At 30.8% G+C, this 17,771-nt stretch overlaps 2 protein-coding genes and 1 long non-coding RNA gene across 12 annotated transcripts; 1 reads left to right on the top strand and 2 right to left on the bottom strand.

Annotated features, from left to right (window-relative positions):
• Nucleotides 1-226: 226 nt before the first annotated feature.
• On the top strand, nucleotides 227-7,438 carry Nxt1 (NTF2-related export protein 1). Its single transcript, XM_074117916.1, has 4 exons — nucleotides 227-378; nucleotides 1,070-1,156; nucleotides 1,362-1,506; nucleotides 1,983-7,438. Exons 1-4 carry the CDS (start codon nucleotides 370-372, stop codon nucleotides 2,147-2,149), a joined length of 408 nt encoding a protein of 135 aa, XP_073974017.1. The 5' UTR covers nucleotides 227-369; the 3' UTR covers nucleotides 2,150-7,438.
• Nucleotides 289-889, bottom strand: LOC141448977 (uncharacterized). Its single transcript, XR_012455285.1, has 2 exons — nucleotides 684-889; nucleotides 289-480 (listed from the first exon to the last, which is right to left on the bottom strand). It is a non-coding gene; the product is annotated as an uncharacterized lncRNA (long non-coding RNA).
• Nucleotides 5,248-16,104, bottom strand: mri (BTB/POZ domain-containing protein mrityu). 10 transcript variants are annotated; one of them, XM_074117912.1, is made up of 8 exons: nucleotides 15,995-16,104; nucleotides 15,424-15,498; nucleotides 15,245-15,343; nucleotides 14,248-14,424; nucleotides 12,848-13,065; nucleotides 11,263-11,460; nucleotides 9,947-10,194; nucleotides 5,248-9,362 (listed from the first exon to the last, which is right to left on the bottom strand). In XM_074117912.1, the coding sequence occupies exons 2-8, from the start codon at nucleotides 15,426-15,428 to the stop codon at nucleotides 9,156-9,158; spliced, it is 1,152 nt and encodes a 383-aa protein (XP_073974013.1). In that variant the 5' UTR covers nucleotides 15,429-15,498; nucleotides 15,995-16,104; the 3' UTR covers nucleotides 5,248-9,155. The 10 variants fall into 10 exon arrangements, with proteins under 10 accessions (XP_073974013.1, XP_073974009.1, XP_073974007.1 ...); XM_074117908.1 differs by having other exon boundaries at nucleotides 15,424-15,535; nucleotides 15,995-16,092; XM_074117906.1 differs by having other exon boundaries at nucleotides 15,730-16,060.
• Nucleotides 16,105-17,771: the final 1,667 nt, after the last annotated feature.

Here is a 17,771-nt window from a genome sequence, read left to right as displayed (position 1 = left end):
AATTTTTATGATCCAGATTCCAACTGCAACAGTCTAGGCAACATCAATATACAAATCTTGGCAATTCAAAATTAGAGCAAGTACTTATGCTTCTTTCTAATTTATCTAAAATAAAGCCCTTATTGTTAATACAACACTTATTAATAAACTTACTAGCCATTACTGAGCATGAAAATGCTAACGTATGAAATCATTATTAAAATTTAGTTGGTACATCTTGATCAATTAAAGAGAGCTGGCAAAACAAAATCGGTTACTGCTTACCACTTACCACTACTAACGAATATATTTGGAAGGTTACGTATGTAACAGTCCTTTATAGTTTGCGCCTGTACATATAATAATAATAAGTTATTTCAGTCAGTTGTGATGGATGAGGTAGTTAATTGTCGATACTTTGTAAATAAGTATTCTTTCATTTTATAAATGAAAAGAGAAATTAGAATCATAAGAACACATTACTAGGAAGATAAGTCCTACCTTATTTTTTTTTTTTTTTTTTTTTTTTTTTTTTTTTTTTTTTTGGCGCATCAACAGCTGAGGTCATTAGCGCCCGGAGCTTTTTCCAGTGCACTGCCGGCCTCCGGACAGTGTTCTCTCGTTACAGACAACACTGTCCATCACCGGACAGTGAGCTGTAAGAAGCTCCTAGGAAGAGAAAATCTAAGGGTCAGCTGTCCTACCTTATTGTATGTTGTTTTATAAATATTTCATTTTGTACAATTTGTTTTAGTGTCAGGTATTTATTAGTGATTCAGTTTTCCTCTCTCCTTATCGGATGGTTTAATTAAGTATTCCTTAACCTAAGTAGCCTAAGGTTGAAATCTGCGCTAGAAAAATAATTGTATTTTTAGTTACTAATTAATTTTAGTTTTTAATCATTCTCAATAGAAATTATTTTGTTATATTTTAAGCTGAAATTTATTTTCAGATTTATTCGGGTTCAGACACGTTGTCCACTGTCCATGTTCCTGACAATAAACTGAATCCGTGACATGGAAAGAATACTAAATCATTGCTTTTAATTTATAATATAGAAATTTCCAACATGTGAGTGTTTTATGTTTAGAATATAAAATGTCAAGTTGATCAAGCTTGCAAGACTGCAGAGGATTTCACCAAACATTACTACGAAAGTTTGGATAAAAGAAGGCATGTGAGTAGTGTATAATATTTTTTCATCCCGTAACATGTGGTTTTATTTAAGTGTTAAATATTAATAAAAACCGTAAAAAATGACGTGCTGAAAAACAGATTCACACTTTATTTTTGTTTTGCAATCGTAATTTTATAATCTTTTAAGCAGTAGATTAAAAAATTTCAAATATTTCGTATGAAACTGAGAGTTATGATGTTCATAGCTGATCATGCGATTTTACCTGGACAGTGGTGTTTTGATATGGAATGGACATGGTACTACTGGTAAAGATGCGATAGGAAAATTCCTTATGGACCTTCCAGTAACTGAACATAATTTAAGTTCATTGGATGCCCAACGAGTTTTAGGTAATTAATCAAAATAAAATGAATTTAAAAATTAGTTTCTTATAATTTCATATTGTCTATGAATCAATTGTGTGTATGCGTAATGCATAACCATGATAATCTACATAAACGTAATTGTCTACATTGTATCTTGAAACACCACTCAACAGTAATCGTCAAAACGATTTAATGTTTGTTTAAGTGGAAGTGATTTTTCATAGATTGTGGCGATACCTTGCAAATATATACACAGAGTTAACGTGTGTTTTAAGTATCCAAATAATTAATTTCTGTAGACAAATTCGATTTAAGAGGATATACGATTTAATGACTGAATGTTATCATTAATTTATCTGTTAAATCCTTTAACTGGCAAGAATAAAAGCAGATTCTGTTCTATCAGTTCCATTATACTTTACTTTATGATCATTATTCTTTTTTTTTTATTACAGTTTCTCTATAAAAATCATCCCAATATTGTTTTCATCAATTTACAGATGCTGCAGTTGCGAGTAAAATGGCTTTCCTAATTAAAGTTACCGGTACAGTAAAGTATCAGTCAAAAAGTCCCAAACCGTTTACTCAGACGTTTATAATTACAAACCAAGAAGATAAGTGGAAAATTGTAAGCGATACATTTAGATTGCAGGAACCTATTCCATAATTTGAATCAAGAGCTTATAGTATTTTTTTAATAAAGGTTATTTTGTATTTGATTTTTAACATTGGTTACAATTCTGTACATAATTACATTCGAAGAGATGTTATTTTAAGTTTTACTCTTTAAAAATATCTTAAATATTCCTCAGCTGTTCTTCCTCAGTACTAATACCTTACTCCTTAACTATTTTCATTGGCATCAAATTGAAATAATTTTTGACAAAAAAAAAGCAATAGTTCGTAATATTTATATAAGTATAATTATATTTTTTGATATAGTAGTATATATCGTTACCTTCAGTTGACACATAGCTTTATAAAATTCCTTATTGCTCTTCTAGAAAAAGTCTAATGTGAATGCTGACTCGACTTTCTTTAAGGTTTCAACGAGGTTTTAACTTAGCATTTTTTCACATCAGTTTTAAAACATTTCTTTCAAACATTATCCAGATTGTGAAACTGTTATTTACACCGAATGACACAAACCTTCCCAAAATGTCCTTAACGAATTTTTTCAGGAATATGTGAAATCAAACTTGCTGAACCTAAGTACATCTGAGGATTAAAGTACATCTGAAGAACTCAAAAATATCTGAGGAAATTTAAAAATCGATGCAGTTGTGTTTGGTTTTAATCGTTATGTTAACAGACATGCTTGATGTCTTGTTTCACAGTATGAAATACATTATACCCAAGGCCGGATTTACCTATAGGCTAACTAGGCTTCAGCCTAGGGCCTCAAGATCAAGAGGAGGCCTACATTCAAATTGTTAGCAAAATTAAAATTACACTATTCTAAAAACAGTGAACACTAAAACACAACCGAAAATAAGGAGAAATTCTACGCTTATGACTAATAAACAAATATAAAAATGTAATTTACCAACTTAAAAATGGGAGGTGAAAGGGCCTCATAAGTGGAATAGCCTAGGGCAGGGGTCGGCAACCCGTGGCTCGCGAGCCGCATGCGGCTCTTCTATCCAAATTTTGTGGCTCTTTAGCCTGTCCAAAATAAATTGTATATTTAAATTTTATTGAAAAAAAGGAAAATTTCATTTATTAAAGTAAAGATATTTTTCAAAAAGAATTTTAAATGTGATTGGTTTGAAATAGAATAGAATTATATTAAAATACAGTACGTAATATATAGGACTGCCGCCATTTTCATTCAAACACAGGTTTAGTTATTATTTATTTGTCTATTTACTTTGCAATATGTGAAAATAAATATATAAAACATTTAAATGTTATTGAATATCATAAAATAATAATTTGCGAATACAAATGATCTACAGAGTCTTTTACACCATTATCCTTGCGGCTCTTGGTAAGATTTATTAAAATTATTTAAGAAGAAATGGCTCTCTACTTAAAATAGGTTGCCGACCCCTGGCCTAGGGCCTCTCTTCATCTAAATCCGGCCCTGATTATACCATAAACATTGTGCTCTAGAAGGATGTTTATTCACCCTTAATTGAAATTGTTTTAAATAAAAGTAAAACACTTTTAAGGAGAGTTGGTAGGGTCTAGAAAATTAAAAGGTAACTTGCGTTTAGATGTTTCAGCTAGGACCGTTAGAAGAAATCTTCCTCATATACAATAGCTCTTAACTTGAAGGAAACGTTATAAAAAAAATTCCTCACTCAAGTACATTGTCAGTTAAGAGCGACAAAAAAAAACAGTGTTTGTTCTTAACAGAATTCGTCTGTAATATAACCATCTTTAAAAAAAAAAATCTTTACTGATTTTCATCAGTTTTGATAAAAAAAAATCTTGATATTTATTGCTACAAGATTCTCACTTGATGGCCCGGGTAGTACGTATAGCTCCGAGGAGGTAGATCCAATAACATCCTTTAAATGCCCCAAAAGCCAAAGCTGAGGAAGAGCAGTTATTGTTTCAGGTCAATTACGGGGAGAAAATCTCTGAAAGGGTTAACTGCCTGTTATTTCATTCTTATCAAAAAGAAGGCTTGCCCCTGAATAGATTATTCCCCAACGGAGATATTTTCTTTTAGCAAGATCGTACTACGCTTCTCTTATAAGGTCACAACAGAAAGATTAGCAAAAATAAGTTTTTAAATTAGATTTTTTGAATGGCCTTCACGCATCGCGCCGATGCGTTAAAAGTACTGAATTTGATAAAAACGATATTAAAGAAACTGTTGTTCAACGAATTTAAGACAGTTGAAAGTAATTGCAGTTTAAACCATTAATAATTAATGTTTATAAAAAAAAATTATTGGTTTTTGTAATTAAACAAATTATTATTGCTGGTTTTCTAGCATTCAACGGTTAACTTTAAAGTGACAAACTTGGACAATGTAACATACCTAAAATTTAATAATATGTTCATTCTTTCATTATATTTCTATTTTCAATTTAAATAATTTGTTTCAAATTCACACCATTCTGTATCATAGAAATTTGTGTACACTTCAGGAAAAGTGGAAAAGGTCAGGAGGTTGTATGTAAAATCGTTAAAATCAAAAATCTCAATTTTGTGATGGAAATGCTGTTTTTGGAAATTACATAGATGCCTTTCGAACAAGAAACGTGACTAGCAAATCAACTTTTACGAGAAATTACATATATTAGAAAAAGGATGTAAGAACTCAATTTCTCTTTACCGCAATTCAAAATTGCTTTCTCCTTACCTTTGATTTTCGGCTGTGGTCCGCTCATTTTTTTGCATAATTAATTACCGAAAAATCTTTATATTTATTGCTACAAGGTCCAAGGCATATATAGTTTTAATGACTGCATAGTTACGAGGGTCCGTTATGTTCACTTATCAACAACAGCGTATAATTGTTAGATTGTCCCTAACAATTTAGATATTTGTCATACCTCCTAAATGGACGGATTTAAGATTAGGGTTATTTGTATTTCTGGAAGCAAATGCTCCGTACGGGATCCTAATTTGGTAGTTGGACTTCAAGCCCTCCTGAAAAAAAAGCATTACTTCACTTTATGCTGCACAGTTCTTAAGTGAATAGAATCCTCATAAAGGTAAACTATAAGTGCATTATTCAAGCAAACTATTCCAAATATGAAAATATTGTGTTTCGCTTGGCAGCAAATGGATTAATTAAAAACTTACTACTTATTGCAGAAAAAACTTTATTTCATTAAATACACAAACGGGAAGCTATTTGTTTGCATTAATTATAATAGGTACAAATATCAATAAAAATCATTTTCAGGCAAATTAATTCTGAGCATTTATTAAAACTTACTTCTTTTAGAAAGAGGCAGTTACATTGTTAATATCAGTCTCAAAACCACAATATTTGGCATCAATTTTCTTTTTTGAAAACACTATATTTCAATTTATTATAGTAAAAAATAATGTCCACAAAATATCTCACGAAAATTTAGCAACACATTAACAAGTGAAACATGTTTTAAAGTAACATCCAAAATGATATGTTAATTCTTTTTAGATTAAAATAAATAACGGAATCAAATTTATTAATCTTCCCGGAGATTGCAGAAAGGCTAATAAAGTTTGACATTTAAATAAGATAATTATATTGCATCCCAAATACTTACAAAATTTAATTCAAATTTTCAGTCAATTAACTACTAATTAAATAATTTTATGGAAATTTTGATGAGATGGCCTTCAAAGGAAAAAAATGCTAATACAAAAATCCAGTATCATTTTTATAGAATTTAATACATCGTTAGAAATCAATTACTTTCTTCAGCTGCAATGTGATAAAAAAAAAAAATATATATATATACTAAATTTAGACTTTACTACAATATACAGCACAATGTTCAATAATATTCAATGTTCTATAAAATAGTAAGTACAATTTAGTTTGAGAAGAATCCATTTTAAAGTTATTTAATACAAAAATAAGAGAATCCTAGGAGTTTTAGATTATTAATAACCAAATTTCTTTTTTCAACTCAAAATATATTTTAATACACCAAAACATAGTTATTTCTCCTAAAATACAATAAAAATTTACAAAAACCATCTAAGGTAGCTATTTTTGACGAGTGTTGATAAAATATTCTTTCTGAGGTATCTTGAGTGTTGATTAGTTTATAAATATGATTTTTTTAATAATAAAGTGACCAAAACTCCAAGATTCCTCAGAAAGAATATCGTAAAAACCATTTATTTACATATCTTGCTTATAAGCACATTTCGAGATTAATAATTGAAATGAGAGAGGAGATTAGCAAAATAGATAGCGCAAAGAACTACCTGCGGAGATCCGCAATCCATCAACAGCCCTCATACAGGACAGTACGACAGTGCACAGAGATGGAAAGTACAGCTGTCAGTAATAGGGGAATATTGCCCAGAGCAGAAACAATAAGAAAAAAGGCTCCGGACACCGGAGACATTATATTTTAACATGCCTTAAATATAGAAAACGACAACTTTAATAAAAAGGCCGTGCATCCGAATACTAGATATACCAACACGAATAAGATTAGCAAGTGTAATCACCACACGCTAACTTTTAGCTGTAGGCCGAGGCGGACGAAGAACTAAAGGTGCCGCTGTCGGTTTGGAATCAAAAAACCAACTTTCATTAAAGTTTAAACAGTACATTTAAAATTTTTATAAGAATATTTTTAGTCGTGAAAGAATCATATTTGTGTGAGTAATTTTCTTCTTCTTCTTTATTTATTCTTTATTTTATTATTATTATTATTTTTTGTAAAATTTAGTGAAACTTTCTTGTTATTGTTCAAATTCCTTTTTTGTGTTTTTTGCTGTGACACAAATGTGGTTACGGCTGCAAACATAAAAAATACATAGATTTTCTCCGTCAAAAGATGAAGTTAAATTCCTAAAGTAGGTCAGAAGCACTTATTTTTTCCATCCATCTGAAAATGTGTATGATATATGCTTTCAAATCAATCCACTTAAAGACAAATTTAGTTTTGTATGTAGATTACGGACGGGATTTCTTATTATAGCATTGACAGGATTCGTCCTTTAGTGTTTAGAAAAAGGATACTGTACGAAACATCCTATTTTTTGTTTTATTTTAGACATTATTTGATAAATTTATTGACAGTTGGTAATATACCTTTTTTAAATAAATTAGTCTCAAGTTGCAATTTACTTTATTATTTTCTTAAATTTTCTTCATCTGAAAGAATAATTGTCATTAATAGCGTAATTAAGGCCAATTTATTCTAACCAGGATATTACCATTTAAAAAGAACATACTATAATAAAATTGATTTTCCTCTAAATGTAATGTAACTTTTTTCTTTCAGAATGAAATGAATTAAGAAGAAATCTTTAAAATTCCCCCCCCCCCCAAAAAAATAGAAAACACTACGAAAGCTTATCAACGTTATACAAATAGTTCCTGATGTTGTTAGGTACAGAATTTACTTCCACTTATAGGCGGAACTTAAGTTACTAAATACAAGCGGGTTTTTCATCCTCATCAGGATGATTTCTCATTATCATAAATTAAGTAATTATGTTAACTTACATATTTACTTAATTGTTTATTTATTACTTAAGTTACAGTGGCTTATGCACAGCAAACGAATTACAGGACATTTCGAACCTAGGTTTTATTCGTTGTGGATTTACACTAATTTAAATTAACTCACATTTCATATTCTGTAAATAATGAAAATTATACAAATAATATGTATGCAAAGGTGTTTAACTTGTTTACATATTGAAATTCCCTGATTTAGTACATGACAGTGCAATTGGCTTTTGTAATATTGGACTACTATTTATAATTAATTTTTTAAATTAAAACAACAATTTTAGTTTTTATACATACTTTAGGAAAACCTCAGTAATATCTCAATTCCTTCAAGTGTATTGCCTAAATAGTTTACCATTTTTAAAATGGGATACAATGTACATGCGTGCAACGACGGATAAAATCAACGATACGTTATTAATTTAGAATGTTTTTGCCACTGAAGAAATCTAGTTTCTAACAAATCTTATGAATAACTTTGGTATCTAATTTCTTTATTAAAAAAAGATGAAGCTCAAAATCTTAAAAAATACCGCAGATTTTAAAATGATATAAAGCTGCAAAAAATACTAACTGCAGAAATTTACCAATAAATAGTCACTCAAAAGCATTTTGTAGATAAACCACAAAAATATAAAAACAGACACTAATCAAAAAAGCAGTTTGAATCAAATCATTTTAGAATTAGGGCTTAGGGGAAAAAATATGTTAAAGTATCCTATAGTAATTTAGATCATTGCGTTATAAATGTAATTTTGAAAGTTTTTTCTTTTTCACAATTCATTTGCAACGCAAGTTTGAAACATCAATCATTGCCAAATCTGAATACAGAAACCTAGGAAAAATGTACTGAACTAATTATAATTCATATACCTTGATATAAGTTGTAAGCTCATTTTTAAGTTTAGTTGAATGCTGCTCATTAAATACTTACTTAATAGTTTTATAAATGACTTTTCTAGTACGTTTTTACATTCATTTTTTTCTATATTGTAATTATGAAAGAGTGATTGTTTATTTTACCAAAGTAACATGGCAGTCATACGGCTTGCTAAGTATGAACCTTTGAAATTGATTAAGGTAATTTTAACTGAGTGCTCTTTTTATTCATACACAATGACTAACCAACATTTTTTTTTTTAATACAGCAAAAGTGACGAAGCAATATTGCATTTGCTAAAAAGTGACTAATCTTAAGCTCAAAATAAATTACCCTTCTTTTAATTTTTCATTGCACACAGTTTCAGTAATGATTGATATGGAAGATACTTGATTACAATTTTTCAGCCGGCAAAATGAGAATAATCTTTAGGGAGAATTACAGCGTGTAAAATCAACATACAAAATCAATATAGTTTAGGAACTTTGCTAATAATTAGTTGTACATTTTGACAATATTTTGTGCTAAACAGTTCGACGAGAATACCTTTTCGTAAATATAATTCCAATAGATTAATTAAAATTAGAATTAATAAAAAAGTAAATTAACATTTAATGCATTATTTAGTTTAATAAAATGAAGTTACTCTGGTGGAAATGGAGGTGGTAAGGGCGGTGCTTGTTCAACTGCCCCAAAAGCTGCGTCTTCCAAATCTTGTGGAACGGCCTGTGGAAGTACTTCGACCATTGCACCCGGACCTCCACCAATTGGATTTCCTCCAGCATCTAACTCTAGTACTGGATCAGCTGTTGCCTCCGCCAAGTTCGTTACACTCTTGGATTTTACGCACTGTTAAAACATTGTGGTATATTAAAAAACACAAATATAGACTAATTATGTGTAATAAGAATAATTAATTGTGTAGAAATTAAATTTAATAAAGTAAAAAATTGATGATGTATCAAAATAATTATTTATAAGTAAATATTTCTTTAACATGAAATAATGAATTCATCATTTTGTTTATTTTTTTTTTAACAATATTTATTACTTTAAATAGATTTCAAATAACAATCTGCACAAACAGGGTATTTATTTTGGAAATGTTCATCGTAACATGAAACAATCTTGTTGGCAAAGTAGATTCTGCAAGTTTAAAAAAAAAAAAAAAAAGGGTGGAGGGCCGCAAAATTAGGAAAAGGTATATGAGAAGATCCATGCTACATTAAAAAGATAGGTTCGTTATATCCGCCTTTTTTGTGCAAATGAAGGCATTTGAAATTCTAAATTCTATATGTTGTTTTTTCCGATCCCTCCCAAAAAAAAAAGGTTAATGTCGCAGCATTAGTTGCTGAATAAATAAAAACCAATAAATAACCACGACTGCTAAACCGATATCGAATGGACATTACCTTAAAAATATAAAGACTAACCTGAAAATCAACATGTCTACTTTTAGCTTCTTCTTTTTCCCAAGACATGTGTATGAACGGACGTTGTACATAATTGTAAATTACTTCTGCTCGGCCTCCAGGCCGTTTTTTTATTTTTTCTTTGTGCGTCGGATAACCTTCAATACCAAGCCGAATTTTTTTCAGGCCACGTTCCTTCATTACTTGTTTTGCGACATCCCGATTTTCTATATATTTGAAAAATCTATACATGGCTGTGCTGTTAACCGCTAAAAAAAAAAGTTACGGTCAGATTTTATATATTAAGTAGAAAGTTTGTCATATGTTAAAACATTTTAAACCTCGATATCTCGTTCTCTCAACCATGAACTAAATTCTGAAAAAAATTAGAAGTAAAATCTTAAATAACAGTGCTTCACTGCCTTCAAGAGAATGTTTCAGGTTTTGGCAAAGAATTTATTACTAAGTTTCTTTCTTACTGCTTTCATTTATTCTTCAGCATTACTGATTCAAGCAGTATTAGTAAGAATCGATTATTGGAATGAGGGTGTCTCATTGAGCAGAATGAGCCCAATATTGCTCTTATATGTACTTCATTCTAACCTCTGCCCCAAAAAAAGGACGTTCTTCAGAAGTAGCCGTAACAAGCCCGAGCATTCCCCAATAGAATATTCCTCTCTGGAACCTAATTAACATTAGTAAATTTGTAAATTAGCTATTACTAGGGTAGCGTTAATTTTTCGAAATTGGTTTAGTTATAACGACAGACAGGCCGGCAAGGTGCGAAACACCAATTTTGCAAACAGTGGCTCAACCGTTTATAACAGATTTTACCAGAATGCCAAGATCATAAGTAGCTAAGTATCCTATCGCTAACGGTAACAGTTTTATGTTTTACCTGTCTTGTAAATAAATAATTATAATCAATAATTTGCTGTTATTATTTCATGGCCATACTTTACATGTCAAGAGAATCGGGTACTAGATAGATTTGGTCTAACGTCAAAGCGTTAATAAAGCCTACACATTGGGTTAAAGGTCAATAAAATAGCAAAATATTTAAATTAAAATAATTGAGTTCTGAGATACAATTATCATTTTAAATTAAAAAAATAATTGCAGTTGATAGATTTCCATACTTTGAATAAATAAACCCTAATTAAATATCTATTATTAAATAAATTTTATTTATTTTGCTACATGAAGATCGCATCCTAAGAGCAAACTAAAAATAATACAGTCTCAGCCTTAGTAGTTCTTGATCTTTTGAAACAAAGTACCAATTGCTTCCTCCTGAATTTCTATGAAAGTATGATGCAGTTATTTAAAAAACTTACTCTGAGAATATTCTTCTCCCATTTGCGGTGGATATTCTTCATCCCAATCAACAGAATCATCATCCAACAAAACTACAACATGGCATTCACGATCTCCACGTTCAGCAGAATTCACCATCAACGGAAGTATTAATTCCTCTAGAAATACTTCAAATTGGCACCTTGCACCTTCATTAGATAGTTCATGCAAAAGACCTCCTTGAATAGAAATATAAGATATTCAAGATTACACTTTTAAGTCACTGAAGTAGGGCCCGAAAAAATTTGAATGCATAAATTTTGAAGATATTTACACGCATATATGTACATTTAAATTGCAGTGTTGCCACATTAACTTAGAAAGTTTAATTGAGTATCAAACACTTCAGCAATCAATTAGGGGAGTAATTAACGCCCCATCATACCTGAACAATCGTAAATAAATTTTTGAGGTATAATTTGAAAATAAAAAAGTCACACGGCCCATAAATTTATACTAATGTTCGCCTTGGTAAATTTTTAAATTTTTTGGTGCTGTCTTAAAGTTTAGGATACGTGTCACTTATGAGCCTTCTTCTATGGGAAAAATCCCAGGTCTTGAGTTCCTTCTGCCGAAATCACGAACGATCCTCAATATCCACCTTTCGCACACCTGGTTTACCATACCTGTGTGCTAGTACTAACGCTCTGCGAACTCTATGCACATACGATATTTAAAATTTTTCCGTACTCACTCAGGCACAAACTAAAAGTCACATGGATCTTTTGACCTTAATAATTCAACAGACCAGTACATCATTTAGAAGTGTGTCTACTCTAAATCAATAAATCAAATTTGCAATCGATGGGAAAACACTATAATAGTAAAGAATGGGAATGTGAATGCGCTTTGTGTAGCTATTTCAACCATTACCAAAATGTTCCCGTAATTCCAGTGTTTCCCGTAGTTTTGATCATAGATGGTAACGTGAGCGAGTGGTGTGGGCGGGAAATTGATTTAGTCTAGAGTTTAACCAATGGTTCGCAATACCAACTAGCTGCATACAGCTATTACCCCTTCAGTCCTTGTGTGCAGTTAGGAGAGGAGGGTCATTGTTTTTAGGAGGGATACTCACAAAGTAAATAATTCTCTTCCTCTAGGGCTACGGGGAACTATGATAGTACAATTTTCTAGGTCTCTTCAGAAGAATTACTTTAATATCAGGATTTGTTTATTTAAGGCGCTTTAATCTGAGGTCATTAGAGACCGAAGTCTTTTACAGTGCACTCCAGCGTGTCCAGTACGCTAACCTCTAAAATCCCTTCCCTGTTTGAATATAACATTTAGTCAGTAAAGATGCAAGTCAAAACAGATAAATATGAATGTTGTTTAGCATGAAATGTAAATTCGGTTGCTGGATGTTCTCTATTACAAAACAATGCCGCGATTTAATTTTTTTACGGGTAATTACGTAATGCATCATTCACGTGCTCATAATATATTTACTTAAGTATGAGACATTAAATGCTAAATACACAAAGTATTTAATACATAAATAAATCTAGGAAAAAGTACTTATACTATCATTTCTTTAAGAAGCAGAAACTAAATGGTTCAAATACTAACTGAGGTTCTGGCACTTCACGGTGGATGCATCAAAAGGCACAAGGAGGTAGTCACAGGCTTCTCTTAGTTCTTGCACTGGAACGGTAGGAGGACATTTGATCATCTTTCCTTTGTAGTATTCTAATATTGATCTAAAAACTGTAGCTGAAATTCCTTCTGCAACTTCGTATTCACCTCGTTCATTTGGATGTGTGAATTCTAGCCCCGAACTGAACATCCTACAAGATTATGACCTTTTATGTACAACTGTTTTCGTTTTTTTTTTTTTATGGTGATCCAACAAAATATAGTTATAATAATAATGATAATAGTTAAGAGGGAGGTGGGTGATTAGCTGAGTGGTTAGCGAATACTGGATTCCAATATAAGATTTTCTCTTCCAAAAAGCTTCTTACAGCTCATTGTCCGATGATCGACAGTGTTGTCTGTAATGAGAGATCTCAGTTCGGAGACTGAGAGTGCACTAATAAAAGCTCAGGGCGCCAATAACTTCAGATGTTGACTTGCCTTAATACGAAATGAATGATCTAAGAAGCATTTGTGATCTCAAAACTTTATTCTGAAAAAAATTTGTCTGAACAAACACTATAAAAATCTATATTTCTGCAACTCTACATTAGTATTACATCGTACAATGTACCGTTAGGCCGAAGTTACTTTTTACTACTGGTTCACTTAATGTGTTTTTGTTCTACAATATACCGGTGACGTTACGTTGTTACAGGACATTTCAAGTTTATGTTAAAATTCTATATTTTGTATTAAATTTAGTGTAATTTTTGTATGCTGAAATTGCTAACCATTTCCGTTACTAAGTAAATCTGGTTAAGGCGAGAATTCTTAAATAAACACTATTTTTCTCCTCCTACAGAGAAGCTGAATTTTTAAAGTTGGCAAGAGCTACACTTTTTCTTCGTTTGAGTAGCAAAATTGACTGAGTCATTAAGAGATTGCATAATTTACTTCATCTTGACTAATTACACAACGTTTTATCTTCAATAATTTGCTTCTAAGATCTTTATGATGTTTAATTCTTAATATAAGAACTTTATTTTGTTTAACTCGTAATATAAGAATTTCTTTTAAAGTCGAAAGCTAAAAGTTAAGAGGCTTTGTGGTTCATGTAAGATTAGGCAACCTGGGAAGAAAAATTTTAATGGGAGGTATCAGCCTGTTTTTCAGGCCTAATTAATCAAATGAAAATGAAGTACTTTTTCCTTAATACCTTTCTCAATTTTGCGGCAGAAACGCTAAAATGTTGCAGATCGGCGGCACAATCAAAAATCACGAAAAATTCGGAGGAGCACTCGAGTGCGCCTCTTTCTGTTATATTCGTTATACTTTTATCATTTTTTAGTTGTAGAATAGCCTCAAAATAACATGTATAAACAAATACAGACCTTCCAAGCATGGTGTTTGGATGAGCAGTGAAAATGGCTGGATCAAGAATGAATCGAGTGTTATCAACCACAAGAGTAATTCTCTCTTCACTGACATTATTACTGGTACTTGCTGATGTCTGGCTTTGCTGATTCATCTGGTTCTTTGCTGGACACATGGGGTGATTGGTCCGAGACCTGTTTAACCAGATTACAGTACTCGTTATGGCATCATAGACATTTCTACGTATTTAAAAAATACAAACAATTTAGTTAAAATATTATTTTAATACTTTAATAATATAATTTAAAAAAATCTGGAAATCAGTTTTCTCTTAACTAAGCCATGTTTTCGAAACGGAACCACTTAAATTATAATACTTTTTCAATCTGTAGGCGTTAGCTACAATAGAAAATTATTGACTGTTACATCATTTTCTTCTATTTGCTTCAATCCTTTTTTAAGTAATCTTCAATTAACAATGAAGCAATTATTTGACGAAGGTGTTCCCATTAGCGACCTGTATTGTTGATTATTATACTAATCTAATCAAAGATAAATCCCTTCCTCATGCTTTGGACTAGTATACAAATTGACCATTATAAAGAGGCTTTTCAAAAGTTTTACTATTGGCTGTCGCAACAAAAAGGTTTCTTTAAAATAAGTAAGGTTATTAAATTAAGTAATAATAAAACATGATCTGAGATACATAATGTGAACTTTTAGTACTAACTTTGGACACATTACTACTAGCTTTGTAAAGAATACTTTACTAATGTACGTTACTAACGAATTACTTTGCGTACAAAATAAATATATCGAGATTTAACTTGTCTCAGAATCAAACTATCGCTGTTCACCACTAGAGGAAGGAAAAGTTTCTTTCACGAATGTCTTTAGCTTCTACAATTTGTAAACCTTTCTCTTTCACGTTATGATTACAAGTCTAGATGTTGCTAAAAAATTTATTAATTTCGTATTCGTAATTTTCAAAAAAAAAAAAAAAAAAAAACACACCTGTTTCTGGGTGCATTGTTCATATTTTGTTTTGAAGTACCAACAGACTGGGAACCTTTCTGCACTAAACATGGCTTAGGTTTAGAGGAACCTCCATAACTGTAATAATCAGGACAAATACAATTTACCTTAAAATAAAAAATACTAGTAAGATAATAAAACGAAGGTTTTTGGTTTACCTCATTCGATTTTTGAATACTCTTCTTCGGTGTTCTTCTGGATCATGATAATCTTCAGTGTCACTACTGGTGTCCCTATCATAATTATGCCTGTCTTTAGGTTTTGCCATTACTTTTATTAACAGAAGATTTGGAAATATTAGGATTGCACACTAAATAAAAAACGAAACAAAGAAATGCATGCTCTTTGCTTAATAAGCAATGCTTGACAACCACATGTTAGACGGAGAAGGAAAAAAGGAGTTTATGGGTCACTTAACTAAGTGAACAACTGGTCAGTTCAAAAATATTTCAATTAAAACTTACATGAAGCAAACCAATAAACTGTTAACTCCACGAAAATGTTTACGTTTTAAAAATCTTAAAATGTCGTTAAAGCATTCAAACATTTATTAGTTAAATGAAAAATGTCAAATTGTTATTGTTAACACCGCATAAATATATTACATAGAGAACAGAACACATAGCAGATCACGAAAAAACATACATGAGCAGCATAACGAAATTTAACAAACAAATACCGTAGAAATTACACGAATGTATAGCTGAACTCAAAAATAAAAAATAAAACCTTATAAACCCAATACTGCCTCTGACGTCAGTTCCAGACAACCATTTTACCTAAATCATGTGTTGGCTATAAGACAGTTAGATGACATCACACTAAATTTCTCATCTTTGTCTTCAAGAAAATTCATTCCATACTTATTTGAAAAAAATAACCTTCATGAATTAATGATTTGTTGCTTATAAGTAACAAATAATTTTCATATTTCCTTTTAAAAATTCTTTGAACATTATTAAACAAATACGCTCCTCAACGACCTTTTGTTTAACTAATGTATGCATTTGGAGATTTTCCTTAAGGAGATGATTGTGAATTTGAAAAACTGAAGAAATAAAGGAAATATTGTATCCAGAATCAACTTGAAATCTGCAAGTAAAGTTATTAAAAATAGAAATGAAATGGTAGATAATATTATTTGATTAAATAATTTTATTTACCGTAATTAGAATATAATATTCTTATTCCATTAATTCCTTATTTATTTTTTATTTTTTTAAAAAAGGAAACAAATGAAATTCTTTTGATTTTTCATGTAGGCACTAAAAATTAACATTAACCACCTATACTTGAATTAATGATAAAGATTTATAATTATACCATGAAGTACATAAGAATATTGACGAGTTAAATGCTCTAAAACATAAGTTTTTAAAGCATTATTTTAGTAATTGCGTAAGCCGGCCCAGAGTCCAGACAAGCGTTTAAAAAAATATATTTTTTATTGCCTTTAAAATCTCAAATTTGCTTATTTATTTTGTTGTTATTATTATTTGTTCGTATAAATTGTATCGTTTCTTTAAATTGAAAGAATGTCCTACATTTTGAATGGTCTTTTAAAGAATAAATGAGTGGTTGATTATAATATCTTCGTAAAAGCCTATTAAAAAGTGAATTAACTGAGAATAGTCCAGTAGAGGAAAATAGACAAACTTCTCCCGCAGGGTAATGTGCTTATTTATCAGGGAACTTTGTATGCCTTCAGGATGGGTTGAACTTCTAGATAAGATTTAAGATGGGAACTCTCTGTTGGCTAACGCCCGCTGACTTTTTCATTCCCTTAAGCTTTTACGCAAATTCAACTAAAATATATTCTTAGATTGTTCTGAAAATGTTGAAGAAATCAGAAATCAGTTTTTATTCCCACTTGACTTTTTTCATATTTGATAGTCCATGTTTTATCAGTGCTTTACTTGTGGATATCCTACCATGGTCAATCTGTTTGTCTTGACTATTTTATATGTGTTATATTTTTGTAAAAGGAAGTGGAAAATAGGTCTTCTTGTGGATTTTTCGGCACCCTTTGTTGGGATAAATCGGAGAGCCTTATTTCTGTAACAATTCAATGAGAATGTTATTCGAGATTTGTTGCAGTCAGAGGTATATAGGATTTTTCCATATTAGTATTGGTCTAAGGTAGGATTGCTTACACGCACCACTTTCCTTTTTTCAGTATTCTTGGATGATTTGCCCGAGCAGTTCCATGGAATGTGCGTGTACTACCGTTGAAATGCTTATTATGCAGATGATAAATAAATATATTTTTTAAGGAGAACACCCGCTTCAACGGCAAAGAAATGTAAAGAGCATATAAAACTTCCGCTTAACTGGCACTCAATACCATTTAGTCTAGTTCAAAGCGGGTTTTCTCTCTTTCAGAAGTTTCAGCTATTCGGATCAATTTGCAGATCGTTTGGAGGCCTGAGAGATATTATTATTATTATTTTTTAATTAAACATTTGTATTTCCTTCCAACAATCAACCACAAGTTTGTAATGTATCT

Source organism: Rhodnius prolixus, unplaced genomic scaffold, assembly GCF_049639745.1.
Source record: "Rhodnius prolixus isolate KJV_2025 unplaced genomic scaffold, Rpr scaffold_2, whole genome shotgun sequence".
Lineage (NCBI taxonomy): Eukaryota > Metazoa > Arthropoda > Insecta > Hemiptera > Reduviidae > Rhodnius > Rhodnius prolixus.
This window is presented reverse-complemented; position numbering and strand designations above follow the sequence as displayed.